Consider the following 21,163-nt stretch of genomic DNA (forward strand, 5'->3'; position numbering starts at 1 on the left):
GCCGCTCTGGCTGTCTACATGCTTGTGACTTGCTCGCCACCACGGCGTGCAGGCTTCGCGGCAGCTCTCCTCTCCTGGCATCTCCATCACTGACCTGCTGGGGCCCAGCAGCAATTCTGAATGCACTGGGTGAACTCCCAGGGTCTCCTCCGGGGCCCGGTGGAGCTGTGATCTGTCCGGCTGAGTGGCTGACCGTCCGGCTGAGCTGTGATCTGTCCAGCTGACTGCCGTACGTAAGGGCTGGCTCGGCCCTTCCGTTCCACCTCTGGTTCTTCACGACCGTGGGATTGTTTGTTTTCTCCCGTGTCAGAAGGTGTCACTGTCTTTTTCTTAGCCATCTTTGTAGATGTAACAAGTGAAGTCACCAAGGCCTTCAGACAAAATGAGAAGAAGGGATCCGAAGACAGCTCTTGTATCCTTTTCCTCCCAAACTGCCTCGGTATTAAATAACTATTACTGGAACACCTTTCGTGCCAGGCTCCGGGGACCCAACACAGACAAACTGGACACAGTCCCAGCCTACAGAGAGCTTTCAAGCCCAGGAGGGGGCCCGTAAACCAAATGTGAAGAGGCTGTGGCCGACAGTTAATCCGATGTCCCGGACAAAGTTCTGCTGAGCGGGCTTGTCCACAACAGGTTTGCTGCAGGGAGTTGCGCTCCGTATGCCAGACTGACCGGTGTTTGAGGGAATTGTATAGCATGTTCTGTTTTGGTGTTACTAAGCACATTGCAGGGCTTGGTAAAACCCCTGGATTTGAGTGGTGTAACTTTCATTGCAATTGCCAAGGCTTCCAATTAGCTGTAGGTGGAGAATCCGCTTTGTAAATGGCCCAGTTTTTAGTCTCAGACTGACCGATTCCCACCACTGTGGCTTGCCCACGTCACCCGTGCTGCCTTCTCAGGGACCCCACTTGGCATATCAAATTTGTCCCACCGAACAACCATTATTCATAATGAGCCTACTGTGTGATAGCCACTGTGCTGGGCCTGGGAACTGTAAGCTGAATCAGACACGAGTGCCCAGAGAGGCTGATGCAGCTCAAAGAATTTGCAATCTTTCCCCAAGAAGTTGGGCATAAACAATTTTTGTAAATCTGTTTTTAAGCGTATTAAGAGAGTTTACTTTTGAAAAGAATCTTCAAATTCAGTGTTTGGATTTTCTGTACACTGTGTGTGTGTCTCGAGGGTGGGGCAATCTGGAACTCATGGTAGCTGAAGCTAAGGATAATTAGGAAGACAGTGGCACAGTGTCCCTTCTAGAATGGAAGGGGCCCAGGTAACTGTCCAATCCAACTGCTGGATTTTTACAGATGAGACAATTCAGACCCCAGGACATGACACGAATGTCTCTGGTGGCTGAACTGGCCAGTGGCAGAGCTGGGGCTCGTGTCAAATGCTCCTGTCTATGTGCCCCGATGCCTTCTTACACGGCGAAACCAGTTGTCCAGGCTTTCTCGTTTCCAGGTTCCCCCCTTCGGTGCAAAGAAACGGCCGTATAACCTTTCCATAAAACCAGACAGGGCTGTTTAATCTCAGGCCAAATTGCCCCCCAAAAGCACTGGTCCTTGGGGACCCGGGTTCTGCCACTCTCCGTCCACTTGGAGCTTTCGTGCAGAATTTCAACCCCGCTGCAGCATTTGGCTACTTGCAATCACTCTGCTCCAAGAGATTGTGTGATGCTGACAGTCCTCTTGTGCCCAGAAATCCTACTAGAGGAGGAAGGACAGATGCAGCCACCACTGCCCTTGGTGGGGGAGGCCATCGAACAGAAGGGCACGAGAGCAGGGACATGGCACACGAAGCCTATTGTCCCGGCCACGGCAGCCCTGGGCACTTCAGCGCCTGTTCTCCTGGGCTGCTACCGCTTGAGGCAGGTGGAGCACGGACGGGCATGTGGCCCTGGAGGCCGCCCCTGCCAACAGCGGCCCCGGTGGGCATGGGGAGCAGGAAAGGGCCTGGCGTGTTCTTCACGCAATTCCTCACTTATTTGGACTAGCAAAGTACTAACTTCGGGAGTTTGACTCTTCTCGCAAACGAGAACCCGAGGGCTTTGGTGAAATGAGGGGCGGACCAAAATCAAGAGCCTTTCTTCAGAGCTCTCAGAAGCTCTTTAAGGGATGACTTAAGATTTTGGCTGTGTCCTCGTCACCCCCAACTCGTCTCTCTGGCTGGGGTCCTCTGCTAGTCCTGGGAAAGGTGATGCCCTTACTGCACGCATTCAGAGCAGAAAAAGGGGAAGGGGCCGCTGGGAAGATCTCGCCGTCATCTGGAAGATGCTGATCTTCAGCTGAGCGCCTGTAAAATGATAACCGGCCTGGCCAGGAGGAGAGGGGACAAAACCAGATAAAAGAAAAGCCCCAAACAAAGAGCGTTCATTTCAGCTCCTCTGTCTTCTTTCAGAGGAAGACTAACTACATGATTGTTGTGAACTAGAGTCAGGACCATGGGGACCAGAACATTCTCTGCTGATTTTCTTTCTTCTCCTTTTTCTATGGAGGGGTGTGTGGAGAAATAGTGGGGGGAAGAGAAACTTGTTGAAGAGAGCCGAGCAAACAATGGCTGGTGAATGCCAAAGCTGGCAGTCAGTGGTTCTTAATGTTTGAATGGAAGTGGCTGGAGCTCGCTTCCCCCCCCCCCCCCACCCCCCTCCACGGTCCGTGTTGCCAAGAAAACATGGAGTAGCTGTTTTAAGCATTTACAAATGGTAATGTACCAACAGCTGGTCTCAGTCCAACCGAGCTATTGTAGGGGTATTAAAAAGACAGGCCAGAGTTGGAGATGTACTGCCAACCTCCCTTGCAGAGTTGGGGAACATTTTCCTTGGAAAAAAAAGGTCTTATATTCCTGCAGAGATCGACAGGACGGTTCCTCCCGTGGAGTCAGTGCCTTGCTTGGCAGAGGAGGCCGCGCGGGCAGGCGAGCCAAATGCTTCGGCGACAGGGAAGCTGGGAGTCAGGGGGCTCGCGGCGGATTTATCAGCGCGGCCACGCCGCCTCCCTGCCCGCGGTGCGACGCGATGCGTGTGCGCGTGCGTGTGGACTGGGCCGTCCGCGTGGCCCGGGCCGTGTGGCCTCCCATGGCCGGCGCGTGCGCATGAGCCGCCGCCCCGCTACGCTACGGTCCCCTCCTGCTCCGTGTCTCGGCTGTGTGCTCCAGATCCATCGCGCCTTTCCTTTTTGCTCAGGCCAACGGAGGGAGGAGAAAATCTGAAAACTCGGTCCTCCCTCCCCGCCTCCCACCTCCTGTGCCCCTCGATGGCACAGGGAGGCACCTGAGGGAAGGGCAGCCCACCTTCCCCCCCTCCCCCCCCCCCCCCCCCCCGTTCTTTGTCACAACTCCCTCTGTCGGGGGCACTCTTCAGGGTTTTGTTCATCTCAGGAAATTGTAATACGCAGAGCATGCTTCTTCGCTAAATGTAATTACCAGCGGCCCTGTGTTTATGGATGAGGCATGGTGGAAAGTAATAGAAAATGATTATTTTTCGTTCTGAAGGCCTTCTTTATTAGTGGTGCGGTAGGGACGTCAGCTGCCTTCTCTGAATGGCAATGCAATGTTTTGCTTTCCCCAGCAAGATAAACGATCTTATTTGTTGATGTTTGGTGCTTGAGATGACATTTATGTGAAATAAAAGGGACCAAATTAATAATAAAAAAAAATGATTAGCCAGACACAAATGAAAAATGTACATCTCTCCCCCACCCCAGTTAAGTTGTTTGTATTTACATGCTATTCACAAATAATGGCAAAATGCCCAATAGTTGGATGGCAAGGATTTTTTTTTCTTTTACAATCATATGGCTTGATTCCGTTTTCCAGATCTTGTCTGAGAGCTGCTATTTGAAATAAAAATGTTTGCATCCGTTTCCTCATTAATCCTTCCGTTGTAATACAACCTGCTGCAGGGAAATGGCAAAACAGATGCAACAATGAAAATTAAAAGGGATGGACACTTATCTTGGGCTATAAAAGCTGCTAACCATGTAGGAACTAGAGAGGCTTTTGGACAGAAAATATGGCAAATGATAGAAACAATCATCGGACTAAGAGTTTGCTATTTGGAAAACTCTGGTGGGACATTTCTCTGCTCGTAACGGCTGGAGGATCACTCCTCAGCTCAGTGTACACCAGAGAGAGTGCTTGTCTGCTTTGCCTTGAGGCCTGTCTTCAATATTTGGTGCGTCTACCCATCTGGTTTCTCATTGGGCTGGAATTTTCTCGACACGAAACAAGCGCTTTGCAAAGAGTCTATAGACCTCCTATTTTGGGGGCTCCATATTTCGCTTGGAAATATTGCTTCCTGCCCTCTTGGGAATCAGAGGCTCAGAGCAAAGCTGCACTGACCTTGGTCTTTATTTTTGCAACCAAACACATTGTCTCCTGGGAAGGTGGAAGGGTTTATGGCACGAGTAGGGGTGAGGGAGCATGAGTCCACATTGCTCAGACGACTTGGTGAAAAGGAAGAAGGTTCAAATGCACCTTTTTGGGAATATGTGATACCAATTTACGTCCCAGTCTGGGTTTTTTTCCCCCCTATATAATTGCCTGATGTTACCTCATGCTTCTATTCAACTCCTGAATTCATAGGGATTTGGGGGCGTAAGTAGATTCAGCGTTTTTGTGTGTATTTATTGAGCATCACCTGTTTGCAGTCTGGGCGTAATACACAGAGAGAAAGGCAGAAACATGGTCTTTGCCCCCGTACAGCTTATAAACCTCTTGGCGGAGACCGAATTGGCACAATTAAATAGACATAAAGACAAATAGCCAACCTGAGTGGTGCACACGGGAGTTGATGTGTGGGATGTGGGATGAGAACATGACTCAGGGCAGAAGGTTTATGGTGTTGGAGCCCTGCACGCAATGCCGAGGGCACGAGGCAGTACCACTTGCTGATGGACCAAACAAACCCTGGCCGGTGACCTGGACAAGTGGAGGGGATAAGGGCCCACGCGTGTGGAATGTTTGTCCAAATATTTCATGCTTCCGGTGACTAGCCCTTGGCTTGAGTGACACAATGGAATTAGTTTTGGGTCAGACGGAGATGCATTTCAGACCTATCTAGGAGGTCTGGTGGAGGAACACTAGTGGTAAAGAGGTTCTGCAGCTGGGTTAAGTGTTGGCTCTGACTTGGCCTTAATCTTTCAGTATCTCCGTTCTCAAATCTGTGAAATGAGTAGAATCATAGTGCCCACTTTATGGTAACAATATGAGGGTTAAATTATAGAATATAGCACAGGGCCTAGCACCAAGCACATGCCCAGTAGATGTTAGCATAAACAAAGAACTGTTCTTATCCTCTCGATATATCTGTTTTGTTTTCATTTCTATTCTCGTCTAAGATGCGGATCCAAGTGTGTGTTAATTGTTCTACTTAGGATCATCATGACGAGGGTGATGCTTCCCTTTTCACTTCAAAGGGAGGCCCACTCCAAATTATGTAGCTGAAGGCAGGAAGCTGGGCCGAATTACCTCTCACGGTCGTTTCTCAGAATCTGGTTCTTGAATCTTTCGAATTCTGCTGCTTCAAAAGCCTTAGCAGGACTTGGCCACAGGGAAGTGTGCCTCTTGGTGAGTGGGTGGGCAGGCAGAGGTTGATTTGGCACAACCCCCAGGACAGAAAAAGTCCCACTGATGATGTAGTTGGGAGCCTGGTTCAGTTGAAAACCTGTGGAAGCATTTTTGTCAGCAGAACCGGTGATCTGCTCCCGGTGCTGCCGAAACCCGCATTACTAGGCAGGAACTCAGTAGCCCAGTGTCAAGGTGTGAGGACTGGCGAAGGCAGCAGAGGGACCAAGCTGGTGCTGTGTGAGCAGAGATGGATCAGAGGGCGGGAGGAGGAGGGTCAGGGCCGGGGACATGGCTGTTGTCAAGCTAAACCTTAGGGTAGGTCCTAGCGTGGCGTCCTCGTTCATCACTAACTTGGGCGTGAGCATTGACAGTTACACCCAAATTACAGCCTCGCAAATGTTGATAGGTGTTAATAATGAGCTCCTCGAGGGAAGCGCCACAGCTTACCCATCTTTGTATTTGATTTCAATGGCACTTGCACTTCCTGGCCCAGAGTGGACTCTTGCTATCTGTTATTAGGTGATTGACTGTGTGAGCACTTCGCGTGTGTGCTGTGCAGAGGAAAACTGCTCCCGGAGACTGGTGTTTTCTTGCCAAGTGTGCCTCCAATACCGATGTGGCTAGAAAGAAAATTCAGGAATTCTGATTTGGCGTTCATTTCGTTGGGCAAGTGAGTCATTTCTAGAACAAATTTCTGTGCCTTACGTGTGGATGTCAGCCTTTGAAAAGGCTAGCCGGATCTTTCTTTTCCTTTCTGGGAAGGGAAGGATATGTGAAATTCAATGACATCTGCTGAAATTCAAACATATTTTTATTTATTCATGGCCATGATCAGGGCAGAACCTCTAATTTCAACCAATAATTAGACTTGACAATAGATGTGGAAATAAAACATTTTTGCTGAATTCACTTGTCATTCCTCCCTGCTGTAGCTGGTGTAACCCAGATGTCAGCTGTCCCCTTATTTTTCTCTTGGAGCTCCCTCTCCCTCAATCCGTTCATACTAATGCTTTAGTGAGCCTTGTGGCATTTACTCAGGGTTCCGTGGGGGAGACACGGAGAGAGGGCCAACACTGCATTCTTCACAGTCACCCACTTAAGTATCTCCTGAGGTCCAAGAACAGTTTTCTAAAGGCATTTTTATTGCTGCTCTACCGAGACTCTCTTTTTCTTTCTCGTCCCACATACCCAGAGCAGAGGCTTCAATCCTGCACCCTCTCTGCCTCCACCCCCAACCTCCAATCCCTCTCCTTGCTACTATTCCATCATTTATTTCATTCCCAGTTGAATGCCATCCTTCCTGCTGCCGTTCACGGCCAATTTAAAGACTTCCAGAGCAAAAGCCCCACCGGCCTTTGCAACTTGACTAACAGTCCTTCTGGAAAGACTTGGAGAATTGCCATTTTCCACACTGATCATACAAGTGTTTATTTAGGCTTTTTTGCTCTGTGGTCCTTGGAATGAAAGTAAGGATTCTGAGATGGCCATATCTGTAGAGAGTTGTTGCTGGCCTTTTCCTGAGCTTTCAGGGGAGTGACGGGGCAGAAGCTAGAAGGTAGGGAGATGGGGGGTGAATGGGAGGTGACGAAGCAGAGACAGTGGGAACAGATGATACTTTCAGGATGTTTCCTTGTGGAGAGGAGAGAGACGGAGCAGGATGAGGGTCAAGAGAAATTTGTTCCACGAAAGAGGGAGATGCCAGCGCATGTCCAAAAGGTGATGAGAAGGAGGAAGTAGAGAGGAAGAGGCTGAGGATTAGAGAAAAGAGGGGATACTCACGGAACGATGTCCCTGAGAAGGGGGGAGGACATAGGGCGCGGAGCACCGGAGGAGGGTCTAGCCACAGAAGAACACAGATGCGTTGGGAAGAGGGAGGGCAGAGGGTACAGGGCTGCGGACAGGTGGGCAGTGGGGCTGGGTGGACGGTGACCTCATGGTAGGCTACGTGAGTGCAGTCTGAAACTCTTTCCAGGTAGGGGCTATGCTGTTGGTGGTGGTTGTTATTTACCACGTGTGTTCCCGGGGCCCACCTGCCAAGCTGGTCTGCAGGCTCCCTGTGGACAAGCGTCTTCTCCGTGGGCTGCCGGATCCAGCTCCTGCTGGTGCTGATTGTTAAATCTTTAGGAAGTTTGCAAGCCAGTCGTTAAAGCGCTGGTAGCATGCAATCAGCCGTGGAGAGAGAGTGTGTGCTCTACGGAAACTGGCAATGACTACAAATCAGAACCTTTTCTTTCCCTGGAAAGCTGGTTCTTAAACATTCAGCAGCACACCATTGCTTTCAACTCTGGTGCTCACCGTTTGCTGCACCGCTTGACCTGTCCACCTTGTTGAGCGTGCCGCCCTGTACCTCCTGGAGTGCACGTGACGGCGTTTCTCTGCCGGGCCTCAGTTTCCCCCACTGTTCTCGGGTCTTTGCAGCCTGCAAGACCAGGTGGAAATAGAACACGTGTGGAGGGTGCACTGAGAGGGTGCACGTGGGGGCACATCGCTGAGGGAACGGCCACCGGGGTGTTCATACCGTTCTGCAAGAGACGTTCCCGGTGGCAGTGCCGCGACTCTCTCTACCCACCGGCAAGGGTGGCAAACTTTGGCTTTAATTATTTATTCCTGTGCCTGCAGGCTGACTGAAGGGGGATTTTCCCATCCCTCTCAGCTCCATAAAACACCTGCACGGAAGCAAGCCGTGCGGCTGTCCAGTTGCTGTGGATGCGGGTGCTGTCAGGGCCTTGGAAGCTTGTAACTCACCAGCAGAGCGGCTGGCGCAGGCTTCCAGGAGAGGCTCTGGTCTTCCCGGGTCCAGAGCACTGCGGCGGGGCTTGCCTCCCCCCGCCCCTCCCCCTGCCGCAGCTTCCCACAGCTGCTCCTGCCCCGCTGCCTTTGGCCAAGAGCAAACATTGGGGGATCTGGAACTCAGGACCTGAGATGTCACGGGTCTACAGTCCAGGGAGTGTGATGAAGCGGAGAGGGCCCCAGCTTTGGAGTCTTACAGGCCTAGAGTTGAGCGTGGGTTCTGACAGATAACACCCCAGTGACTTTGGGCAAGGTATTAAATCGTCCAGCCTCGGAGTTCTCCTCGGCAAAGGATTTAGTGCGATCATGTCTGCAAAGAGTCTGGCATGTGCTAGGGTCTTAAAGTGTTGGTTGAAGGGCCAGTGTGGGACTGAGGGCGATTAATTAGGGATTCAGTAATTCCCTGACTCTAGGAAAGCCCCTGGACTGCTGCTCTCCTCTGGTCGCTAGTCACTGACACTTCCAATGATGCCCCACGTCTATATGCTTCCATCGCATGCTGGCATTCAGTATAAGGGTGGACACGTTTGGGGGCACCTGGGTCGCTCAGTCAGTGAAGCGCCTGACTCTTGGTTCTGGCTCAGGTCACGATCACACGGTTCGTGAGCTCGAGCCCTGCGTTGGGCTCTGTACCGACAGTGCGGAACATGCTTAGGATTCTGTCTTCTCCCTCTCGCTGCCCTTCCCCTACTTTTTTTCTCTCTCTTTCTCAAAAGAAAGAAACTAAAAAAAAAAAAAAAAAAAAAAAAAAGAAGGATGGACACATTTTATGGTGCTGGAAACCAAGCAGGAGGTGAGGTAGGGAGCAAGAGCTGAAAGCAATGGTGTGCTGCTGAATGTTAACAACCCGCTTTCTGGGGGAAAAACCTGATTTGTAGACATTGCCAGTTTCCGTAGAGCACACACTCTCTCTCCACGGCTGATTGCATGCTACCAGCGCTTTAACGACTGGCTTGCAAACTTCCTAAAGATTTAACAATCAGCACCAGCAGGAGCTGGATCCGACAGACCACGGAGAAGATGCTTGTCCACAGGCAGCCTGCAGACCCGTTTTGCAGGTGGGCTCGGAAACACACGTGGTAAATAACAACCACCACCAACAGCAAAGCGTTTAAGAATAGTTATAAAGCGGCACAAGGCCACGCAAAGAAACCATTTACATTTGAGAGTATTCCATAAAAGGAAGGATCAGAGCTGAGTCAGGCTGGCATTCCAGATGAGAAGGACCTCGACGGAGGGAAGGTAGATCTTTCAGAATGGGAAAATGGCATTCATAAAAGCTCAAAAGAGAGGTCTAGAAAATCCAGCTCAGGAGTGGGTTGGGAACATCACAGAGAAAGAGCAGATGATGAGTTGGTGGCCTGGATCCTGGGCTCTGCGGTCTGAGAAAGGCGGTTTTGAATCCCGGTTCTACCGCTAACATAGGAGATTTATGGCCCTAATTCATAAAATGGAGATGCCATCTACCTTCTAGTGATGTTGTGAGGGTTAGAGATAATACAGGTAGAACGTTGGCTCAGTGCCTGCAGTTAGCGAGGGCTCGATGAATGGCGGTCATTAGTGTTGCCGTTTGCCTTGTCTAGCTTTTCATGCCCCAGTGTCCCCGAGTGTCCTACATACCCAGTGCAGGCCACGGCATGTCCCGGGAGCCCACCTAGAGTACTCTGTCTGACCAATGACATGCCTCCGGGCCAAGGCTGGACAATAGGGCATTTTCGGATTGTTCTCTGTCCCTGCCCTTCCTGACTCTGGTGTCATGGGGCAGCTTTGAGAAGCTCTGGTGTCACTACCTTCTCTTACATGGTGGAACCTGTCACCTTGAGGCTGCTGTTCCCTGGGCCCCCTTTGTCTGCTCATCCTGTCCTCTAGGCGGGAGCATCAGGGAAGCTGCTGGCATATGGGGATCCTTTGGTTTGTTCCATTTATGTTTACTGAACACCTGGGCCTGGCAGTGTGCTGGTCACTGAAAAGCAAGATGAATAAATGGAGCATAGTTTGGCCCTCAAGGTCCCAAACGGTGGTGGCAGTGAGGGTGCTCAGCTGTGTTAGTGTCTACATGTCAGGACAAAGGAGCACATCTATACCACAGCGGACTTGGGCAAAGCCTCCACCTTAACCTGGACATCAGGCCAGTTTGTGGGACGTGTCAGCAACTCCGGAAACCCTAAAGCCTTCCACAAAGCCCTGTATAAATTCTCAAAACACAAATCCTTTAGAGCAAGTCAATGTGAAATCTATCTTCATCTTTTGAGTAAGGGGTGCCGGAAGTGTCCAACACATCAGATAAGATGTTGCTACCAAATGGTTGGGGACTGCGTCGGGACAGCAGGTCCCAAACGTCACCCGATGCCCTCCCCCATTTGGATGGATGACTCTGCTGCACGTGAGCCCCTGTGTGGCCCTTTGTTCAGGTGACCCAACTCTGACATCAGTTAGTGTTTTGCAGATGACTGTACCCCTGCTCTTTCTTCTCTCTCCCACTTGTCTCATTTGTTGTCCTATTTCCCTCCCTCCCTCCTCCTCCTCCTACTCCTTCTTCTTTTTCTTTGTCTTCTTCTTCTTTTTTTAAAATTCTTCTCTCAAACCTTCAAGGGGCTCTTATAGGCACCAGTTAGACTCTCTGGTTTTAGGGTTAAAGAAATTGCTCATTCTCAGTTAAATTTGTGATGCTTTTCAATCTGTAGAACAAATTATTGGTTCCAATTTACTAGCATTCCATGGAGAAGGATGGTCTGTCAGCAACAAGGAGAGTTTTAGAAAGGTAAGAAATCTGAGGTTTGAGGGGAGGGGTGCTGAGGCTAGCATAGGAGTCAGGAATGCACACACACGTGCGCACACACACACACACACACACACACACACACACACAGACAAACACACATGCTCTCTGAGTTAGGGCAAAATCAGCAGAATCTAGGTAGGCTGGCAGGTGATCTGAAATTCTGGAGGTCAATACAGAGGGGTAGAGAAGAAACCAGAAAGGAATTTAAGAACCAAATGGACTCAAGCTTCAAAGGGTTAGGCGGAGTAACTGCTAATTGGGAACCAAAGGGACAGGGGCAGGGCCAGGGGAAGGAGAGGTTATGATGTGGATCCATGCTCTGGGGAGAATTTCATGCCAGTCTGGATCCCCAATGCAGCAGAAATTCTTTGTGTTTCCTGCCAGGGCAATGCTAGGGCAGTGCTAGGGGACATCGAGATGAGCACAATGGTAAAAACCTACGAGAATGCAGAGAAATTGTCACCGGCTTCTGACTTTTATGTCTGACTGACTGTTCAGGTTGGTGAGTGACTGAACATTTTTGGAGTGACCTGCCATGCTTTGGCCAGAAATACAGCTCCGTCTGTGTCACATTGGTGGGGACATGCACCCTGAGCTGTGTTTTCATTAGTGGGATGGGTTGTGCTGAGCCGCTCGCACTTCCTTCTCGGTGGGATTATGACCCAAGACGTATGCTTGTGACACTGGATTCACAGGACTCCCTTCATGGATTTATTTTAAAACTTTTGGGCTTTGAAACTGGTATAATTGTTCATGTTTTCTTCTTTCCTTGACCATTCGGAATCAAATCGCGGTCCATTTCTTAGTGTGTACCTCTTAGAGCATCATTTTATTTATAATTCACTTTTGGGCTCATCCTGTTTTCTTCCCTTATATTTCCCTCACTTATCTTTCCTAATTTCTCTGTGTATGTAATCCACCTCAGTTCTTTTAGAGATCACACTTAGAGGTAAATAAAAGTGATCCTATAATGTTTTGCCTCTACATTGAATACATGTGTATCGAGAGCCCATAGGATGGTTTGCGAATCCTTGAAATCTCAACAAACAATATTGAGAGCTCTCAGGGCTAGATTTCAATGAAAAGGTAAATGGGTGCCCTCAAGGAGATTCTAGTCCCAAGTCATAGATAAAACTGATCGATTCGAGCTAACAGAATTGTTCAGGTACAGGATTATAGAGGTAGTATGAATGGAAAAGTTTAGCTTGGTCCTAAACCCATTTAGGAAACATTATTGAATACCTACAATGCTTGAGGCACCGGATTATTTCCTGCGGTAAAGCTGTTGGGCCACACAGACAATATACACCTTGGTCATGGCAAGGGTGTGGGCTGGGCCAGCTCTCTGGAGGAGGTGACTTGTGAGAGTGTGCTAGCAGGACAAGAGTAGACTAGAGTAGATCTTTGGAAGCTGGAAGACGCGAGCCTTAGCCATTGTGAATGCTTTGAGTGCCTCCGGCATTTTCTTCCTCATCTATCATAGAAGGCTTTTTGGTCAGGTTAAGGAGGTGAATATTCCCTCCAAAGACTGCTTAAAGTCCCAGATTTTTTTCTGCTTGTAGGCAGTACAAGCTGCTCTGATCACCTTCCCCTGCCTCTGTCACCTCCTTTTACACGCTGACCAGGTCTTGAGCCAGACAGCCTGTGGGCCAGTAGGTACACCAGGCAGCCAAGCCTCACCTACCTATTGCCATAGAAGCCCAGCTACGAGCAGCACTAAGATGCCCATCGCTCTTTGGAAGAGGGGAGCCAGGGCGGGCCAAGACGGCAGATGGCTAAGAGCGGCATGCTGTTTTCGGGCCCCTCTACCTTTGTTACTGGTGCCATTTGAAGCTGCTGGTTACTGTTTTTAGCTTGGCTGTCCATGGGCTTGAGGAGGGAGCTTTGGTAGTCACTCAGGAATGCAGGGTATTTTTAGCGAAGAGATTCTGCTTCAGGCATGCGCATTGTGTTTCTCCAATGTCAGGCGCGGTAGAAGAGGGCTGGCCACTGGAAACTTGGGGGATCAATCAGATTGGCTGAGAAACTCACAGAAAAAAGAAGAAGGGGGGGGGCAGTCACGTATGATCAAGACCCTCTGGTCCGCTGGGATTTTATTTTTAAACCTTGTCTCTTCATTCCTCTTCAGAATGCTGCCCAGGTGAATCAGAGGTAGACCCCAGGAAGGAAGAAAGGGTGGGAGAGAAACTGCCCTGGGGTTGAAGAGCTCCCCAACAGAACTCCGAAGCCGTGGAAACCACACGTATTGGGCCCGATCACGAAAGAACAGGTAGTAGTGAGATGAACACTCACTGAGACATTTTCTCGAGCTTGAAATCAATTGGTAGTGATTTATTTTTTAATGAACTCACGAGAAAGATGGAGTGAAACGAGTGTTTGCCCAAGCACGCCTTCTCCTCGCTCTAGCGGCGTACGATTTTCACAGTGGCTACGAATCGTCTAGCTGAACACATTCCTTTCCTTCTCTTCCCCGACTGACATCCCCGCCTCTGCCTCCTTCAGAGACGGGGAAATCTGAAGGCCAGGGAGTTTCAGTGACTTGTTCAAGGTCATACTAGTTTGGGACTGGAGCCCAGGTGTCCAGATGCCACATTGCCTGTTTTCTATATTATTTCTATATGGCCTGTGTTTATTGTATTGTTGGGAATATCTCTGTTGTCTACCTTTTGTTCTTATTTTAATGAAAACATTACACGGGAACTTAAAAGGCTGCCCGAGAGAGAGGTAGGCGAGGATCATGCTTAGCGTCTGGGAATTACGAGAATGTTTTAGCTCCTTTCCCGGCTACTTTTGTTTGTTTTCTTCTGTGCGGTGTAGCTCCCATTGACTGAGCACCCAAGGCACTGTGTTGGGCGTCGCCACGTGGATTATTTTGCGAACGCATCAGCCTTCGAGGAAAACATCAGACCCATGTTTCCAAAGTCTGAATACTGAGGTACAGAGGGGTTAAGTGGTTTGCTCAAGATCAAATACTAGCAAGGGACAGAGCCGGAGTTAGAAGCCGGGTCTGGCTGCCACAAAGACCGATGGTCTTTCGCTGACTCTGGCTGTTTACAACATACCTGGAAGCTATGTTTTTCTGTGTCTTAGGCATGATAGCGGGCCTTCTGATCAGTGGAATGTGCTACCTGTGTTCACTTGCCATGTGGACTTTCAGGAAAGTGCTGGGGGAGATGCAGCCCGTTCCTTCTCACTCTTACATCACTAATCCGTGAAATGTCTCCTCCTGCACCCTCCCAAGAAGTCTCTCTAAAGTGAACGCAGACTGTTTAGACCATTCCTTCCTCAGACCCTCCGCTTTGCTTTACAGCTGCTACCGGTGTCTCTGGGCTCCTACCTTTGTTCCAGAGCTCTTGTTGTGTGTGTTTTGTTTTTCCCCAGTGAGTTTAAAATAATGCAATTTAGCATAATTGAAAGAGTGTTTATTGAATGGCCTCCCAAGGAGCTAGGAGCTGGGTCACAGAGGTGGCTCTGTTACTTCGGATCTCATGACAGGACTGGGCCCTGAGCCACTCATTTATTCTTCTAACAAACACAGTGCCAGGCAGCCTCAAGTTGCAAACGGTCTCGTTGGGAGGAATACAAGTACACAAGGGAACCCCAGTGTCCCAGACACCTCCAGCTTTGTGGGCCAACTGAGCTCAGTGGGACCCAGCCCCCCACAGTCCACCGGTGTCCCCAAGTCTCCAGGGGCTAGCTCACTGCTTCCCTCCTGACCTCTTCAGATGCAGCAGGCTTCCACATTAGGCTGCGTCTGCCCCCCCACCCACACCCCCCTTAATTCATTGCACAAAGATTTCAATATCCCATTTGGAATACTGAAGATACCGGAGGTCCTAAAATGATAGGAATGAGAACGAGGAATCTTATTTTTCTCAGGCAGTGAGGTTCCCAGGCTGGACGGGAGGAGGACAATCATAAGCTTACGGTCCCACCGGGAAGACGTGACCTGCCATAGCAGGCAATGTGTGAAGCAACCTCTAATTGAAAATTAACTTGTGTAGCTCAGACCAACATACCCTAGGAGTTTAGAGAAAGCAGTGGCCAGTAAGAACTGGGATCATCAGAGAGGATTTCAAGGTGAAACCACATGCCCAAAGTCACTTGTGAACCGATTGGTGTCACAAAATGGCCCTCGAGGGCCCCCCGTTCCTCTCCCTGTGCTCTCCCCTCTCGAGCGATACCAATGGAAAACAAATGGTGTGTTCAGTTTACATCCCTACTTAATTCAGTTCTTTTCAGGCCACACAAAGTTTCTGTTTCAACAAAAGCCTCCAGTGGGGCGCCTCTGCAGATTCCCTCTTGTTCTGTCCTAAAACAATGGGATGGGGACAGATCGTGACAGAGTATGGTGAAGGCCGCGGCCGCCCTGCCCGAAAGACACAAACGCTGCCTTTCAAGTCCGCAGCAGTAACTCAATCCCCTTTCCCGTCTCCCTGTGGGATGAGACCAGGTGGAAGAGTGAGGGGGGAGAAGGTCATGGCAGTTTTGACCCGTTCAGGGTGTGTGGAAAAGGGTCTTTTCTTCACCTGGCAAAGAAACGCGTGCCTCCGATGCTGCCCATGACCAGCTCTGTCCATGCCCCTGCCCCCTCCACCCCTGTTTGGGCACCAGACCGCAGGCCAGGTCGATAAGAATTGGACTCTGGGGGACAAAATCCTTCTGCAAGGCAAACAGGACTTTCTCCGGGTTCTCTGGCTCAGTTCCTCTGAACCCGCAGTCGACATCTCCAAGTCACAAAATGTCGGATTGGAGCCGCTGTCCTTGGAAAGAAGGGAAACTGGCACTTGGTTCTCATCCATGGCAGTGATCCTGAAAGGTTTCCTGTTTAACGCTTTATTTGCATTAAAAAAAAATCGCCAAGCATCTCGGAACTGGAGAGGACCCAGTGTGCGCTGTTCCTGGGCGGAGGCTGGTGCGCTGGGAGCTTCCACACCGCACGAACCCGGCTCCTCGACAGCAGCCATTTTCAACATGATCCTTGTGTTTGCTTGGCAAAATCCGGGATTGGAAAAACAAAAGGTTTTCCTGCCAGATTCCATTAATTTCAGCAGCAGCAGTAGCGGCAGCAATCTGGTTCTCTCGGATGAATGTTTGACGAGGGTGGCCAGCAGTGGGGTTTGGGGGGTCTTGTGGGGTCTTTTCCAGTGAAAGTGTGGGCTCTCCCTGCTCATATTCTCTCTCCCATAAGAACATGTGGCCAGACAGGATGACGGGCAAATGAACTGGCCACGCACCGCAAGCAGGTGGGAGGACGGGGCGCTCTGAGAGGGAGCAAGGGTGTGGAAGGAAGGGACGGCCTGGGGTCTCCTCTGGCCCAGCCCGGGAGGGGTCAAAGGTCACTCCTCACCTGCTGGAACTGGAGGGCTGCCAAGGGACCTGGTGCTGGAACGTGAGTGACTTATCCAAAGGATAAGTCCCGAGGTGTCTGTTCTCTGGGGTCGTAGGACACTGCCTGCAAAACAGGAGCTGCCCTGTTACCAAGGGTGACACAGACAGAGGGGCCGGTGACCCAGCGCGAGCAGGAGTGGGCTGGGGAATTTCCACTGGTTCCGCCGTGAGGTTGGCTGGTGGGTGTGACCCGCCTGGAATTTTGTAGGAGTCCCCTAAGCAGACTGGGGATGCCCCACTCGTGGGTATGGTCCTGAGAGTTGGCCCCGCGAGCAGATGGTGATAGGGACAAAGGGCTATTTGCTCAGTTGTTTTTCAGTTGTATTTTCTCCTCTCCTTTTCTTAGATTTTATAACCTGGGAAGAAACTTTATGGAACTGGGAGGATCAACGGATCCATGACCAGTAGAGTGAGCTCACTAGATGGTCGCCTGCCTTTCCTAGGAGGTCAGAGGAAAGGTGGATGATGGCCCCCAGGGTCTAGGTCTAGAGAGGTCACCTGTAAAGAGCTCCTCATCACCCCAGGCTAGATGGCAGCCTTGGATTAGGTCACTTCCCAGAATTACCTGGTTAATCAAGGTCTTCTATAAGGATGGCAAGTGGCCCAGGGGCTATTTAAAAACAAACAGCAAGAGCAACAGCCCCACCCTCCCTCCCCTCCCCCAACTAGCTCACAGTCCTCTTACCGAGCACTAGGTCACCACGATGGTGATAAGGCAGCTTCACTTACTGAGTCCTCACTGTGGAGCCTTACCCTGGCCTGGGGGTGCTGTACTACATGTCAATCAATCTTTCTTCCTTCCTTCCTTCCTTCCTCCCTCCTTCCCCCCACCTCTTTCTTTCTTTCTTTCTTTCTTTCTTTCTTTCTTTCTTTCTTTCTTTCTTTCTTTCTTTTTCTTTCTTTCAGTTTATTTTGAGAGAGAGACAGAGTGAGAGAGGGAGGAAACCCATGTGTAAGGGGGGAGGGGCAGAGAGAAGGAGGGAGAGCATCCCAAGCAGGCCTTGCACTGTCAGCAGCAAGGAGTCAGACGTGAGGCTCAAACCCACGAACCATGAGATCATGACCTGATCCTAAATCAAGAGGCAGACGCTTGAATGACTGAGCCACCCGGGTGCCGCTACATTGTCAACATTTAGACCTTTGTCATTCCTGAGAAGGCACGACTGCAAATGAAAAAGCAGACTTGAAGACCTTAACTTGCCCAGATGAAGCTGTGGTTTTAATACATGTTTGTTTCCCTGCAAGGTCTGGCTGGAGCCCCACAGAGGGAGAGGGAATCCTGACACAGGGGCTCCTTTGCTCACCCCGGTGAGTGAGAAAGGACTGGACATGTCGTCCGTCCCCACGGTCCTGCCTGTAGGCCTGTCATCCAAGAGGTGGTAGCCCCAGCCTACTAGGTGCCATGTCACCCCTTGAAGTTGAAGACAGTATCAGGATTCCTCACCCTGTTGGGGGGCTTCCGGGATGTAGATTTCGTGTGTATGCTGTGTGTCTGCATCCGAATGCAAGAGAGAAGGAGAGAGGGAGGGGGAGGGGGAGGAGACTTCAAAGGAAGGCAAGACTCAAGATATCTAGTAGATCTGCAAGGAGATGGAAAGAACTGTTAAATGAGAAAATGGAAAGAAGCACGTTTGTGGCACCTGAACGTACATTCCATTTGTCCAGCTTTGCTCTCGTCCCCTCCACTGACTTGATCTGCTCTTTGTTGCCAGCCAACGTGTGGGATTTATGCTTCGTGGCATCCTCCAAATGCACAGTAGACGCTTGATGAATGGTGGTGGTTGCATTGAGATGAATGATACTTGGCCCACTAGAACATAAGCTCCATGGTGTAAGGAATATGTCAGTTTTGTTCACGGCTTATGTCTGGCTCTTGAAGTAGTGCCTGGCACATAGTAGATGCTTAATTAAAACCTGTTGAGGGCCACATGGGTGGCTCAGTCAGTTAAGTGTCTGACTCTTGATTTTGGCTGAGGTCGTGATCCCAGGGTCATGGGATCAAGCCCCAAGTCGGGCTCTATGCTGAGTGTGGAGCCTGCTTAAAAATCTCTCTCTCTCTCTCTCTCTCTCTCTCTCTCTCTCTCTCAGTCTCTCTCTCTTTCTTTGCCTCTCTCCTTTGCTCACATTCTCTCTGTCTCTAAAAAACCAAACCAAACCAATAAAAAAGCTTATTGAACAAATCCTACAACTACAGACCTATAAGCCCCACCAGTGACCTGCATCTAAGTGTCCTCAAGGACTTTCCCTTACTGATGGCAGTGCTGGGAGACGACTAGGGAATCCATTCTCTGTCCAGACAACATGAGAGCCTTCAGGTTTTTTTTTTTTTTTAACTTGAGAATCTTTCCCGACTTTAACCACAAGAATGCTAGGTGAACATGACAGGTGGGAACCTGAAGATTAAAGTCACACTTTTTAGTCTGTATGCCAGAAAAACTGGTACCTCTGTGTAGACTGTCATGATGTAGGAACTCACACCCCTTCTCTACTGATGGGCAAGGTTGGTGGCATATCCTTATATCCTCATGGATGTTTCCATTGATTCCATCTCTTTCCATGGAGCGACAGTCAGTTTTACCTATCAACTTGGTTGAGCTATAGCACTGGGTGATTTAATCAAATGCTAATCTAAATGTTGCTGTGAAAGCATTTTGAAGATGTGGTTAGCATCTAGAAGCAGTTGACATTAAGTAAAGGGAATGACTCTTGAAAATGTGGATGGGCCTCATCTGATCAGTTGAAGACCTTAAGAGCCAAAATTGAGATTTCTCAGAGAAGAAGAAATTGTGCCCCAGGACTGTGGCTTCAACCACTGCCTGAGTTTCCTGCTGCCCCATGACCTACACATTTCAGACTTGCCTGCCTTATGGGATTTGGATTTGCCTGCTCCCATAATTGCATGAATCAATTCCTTGAAATAATCTCTTTATACATACACACACACACACACACACACACACACACACACACACACACAAATGTGCATTCTCCTGTTTCTGTTTCTCCGGAGGACTGATATATGGGTCTTTTATGTAGGCTCTGTTAAATGATACATTCCTAATCCCATAAGGAGGAGTTGTGTTATCATTGCTCAATAATTGCATTTATTGAGCAAGGTAGTGTGACAAACTCTGTGATAAAGGGCTGTCCTGCACTGGGCTATATACTATAGCATCAAAGAGGAAAGGGCATGGCTTCTTCTCAAGGGACTTAAATTCGAGCTGAGAAATACTGCATCCCATTTTCAACTATTCTTTGGTATCTTACCCACCCCCCACCCTCCCACCATAGCTTTCATACCGTCACTGACTGGGCCTCTGTCTGCCCACGAGGTGAAGAACTCATCCTCGGTGGGGCAGAGACCTCCTTGTGCGGGTTGAGGGGGTGGAAGTCTGAGGCAGTGATGATGTCAGAGCACACGCGTGTCGACTGTTTCCATATCTGCCTTCTGTTTTCAGTTCAACTCAATTCCGCACACTTGTTGCTGCCTCACTGGGCAAGTCTCACTCTTGAATTTCCACAATGAAAAAACAAAGTGAACTAAAAGGCAAAGTATGTTGTGTGGATACCATGCAGAACATACAAAGTGGGAAGGGAAACAAGGAAGGGCAGTTGTCCTGACGGAGAGGGCGGGCAAGCCTTCTCAGGGGTGCTGTTTCAATGGAGCTTGAGTGGCGACTCACCTCTGGCCAGAGGGACCAAGAAGGAGTGCAAACTGTTCCTGAGAGAGGAAACAGGGCAAGGTGCAGGGGCAAAAACACGAAGAGGTATGTTCAGACAGCTTTGAAGGTATGCTTAATATTCAACTGAGTTGATATATATGGGTTGAAAGAAAAGAAGGAACACCAAATAGCGTGTGGACCTGACTAGGAAAAAGAATTCAATTTTTAAGTTCCGATCTGGGATCATATACAGAGCAGAATGATACAACTTTGAGAACAGGTGTTTTCCACCTCAGTGAGATGTGTTACATCATTCCAGCATGGTTAGCGCAGGCTTTGTATTATGGGGGGTGGAGGGGGTGGGACATCGAGAAACACAGAAGATACAGCCATAGGTCTAAGGGGTCTATAGTCATACTGGGATGATAGATTTGTGCATGTAACATTCATTCAAGAAACTTTCATTCAATCTCTGCCATGCTTCAGAAACTGTTGAGGTATATAACACCGAGTTTGGGCATGGTCCTGCCTTCGAGGGGTTTACAATCTAGTGGAAGAATACAGAACGCTAAGTTATTCCTTATACTGCAGTGTTTTGGTGCTATGATGGAGGAATTGCACAGGTGATTCTGGAGTCCAGAGGACTGACTTGAGGGATAGGAAAGAAAGGCTCTCTGGAGGAGTGTGTTTGTTTCTAAACGGGAGAGATGTGCACATTTAGGATAGAAGGTGATGGAAAAGAGGCAGCAGAGAGGGAGAACCTAAAGACAGGTGGATGGAATGTGGTCCCTGAGGAGGTGGGAGGGGAGGAACCCAGAGCCAGGTGGCAGGCTCTTCCCTGGACAGGAGGAGGGATGCCTCTGTCAGGGAAGCAGAAGGAAAGAGGAGAGGACAGGTTAAGGTGTGAGGAGGAAGCTGAGGAAGGACGTGTCCTAGGTTCTCATATTTCTAGTGAAGGAGGCAAGGCTGA

General features: G+C 49.7%; 1 protein-coding gene across 6 annotated transcripts in view; it reads left to right on the forward strand.

Moving 5' to 3' along the window:
* RPS6KC1 (ribosomal protein S6 kinase C1) overlaps positions 1–13,377 on the forward strand; it is a 317,536-nt gene extending 304,159 nt beyond the window's left edge. For 3 of the 6 annotated variants that reach the window (XM_019428585.2, XM_019428567.2, XM_053909155.1), the window contains one exon: positions 13,269–13,371. In XM_019428585.2, the coding sequence (XP_019284130.2) occupies positions 13,269–13,342 (74 nt within the window). In that variant the 3' untranslated portion in view covers positions 13,343–13,371. Of the gene's footprint in view, positions 1–13,268 lie in introns of all 6 variants that reach the window. The other 3 variants (XM_053909153.1, XM_053909152.1, XM_053909156.1) reach the window with 3 other exon arrangements.
* The last annotated feature ends 7,786 nt before the right edge of the window (positions 13,378–21,163 follow it).

This window comes from Panthera pardus, unplaced genomic scaffold (genome assembly GCF_024362965.1).
Source record: "Panthera pardus isolate Hobbes unplaced genomic scaffold, ASM2436296v1 HiC_scaffold_21, whole genome shotgun sequence".
Classification (NCBI taxonomy): Eukaryota; Metazoa; Chordata; class Mammalia; order Carnivora; family Felidae; genus Panthera; species Panthera pardus.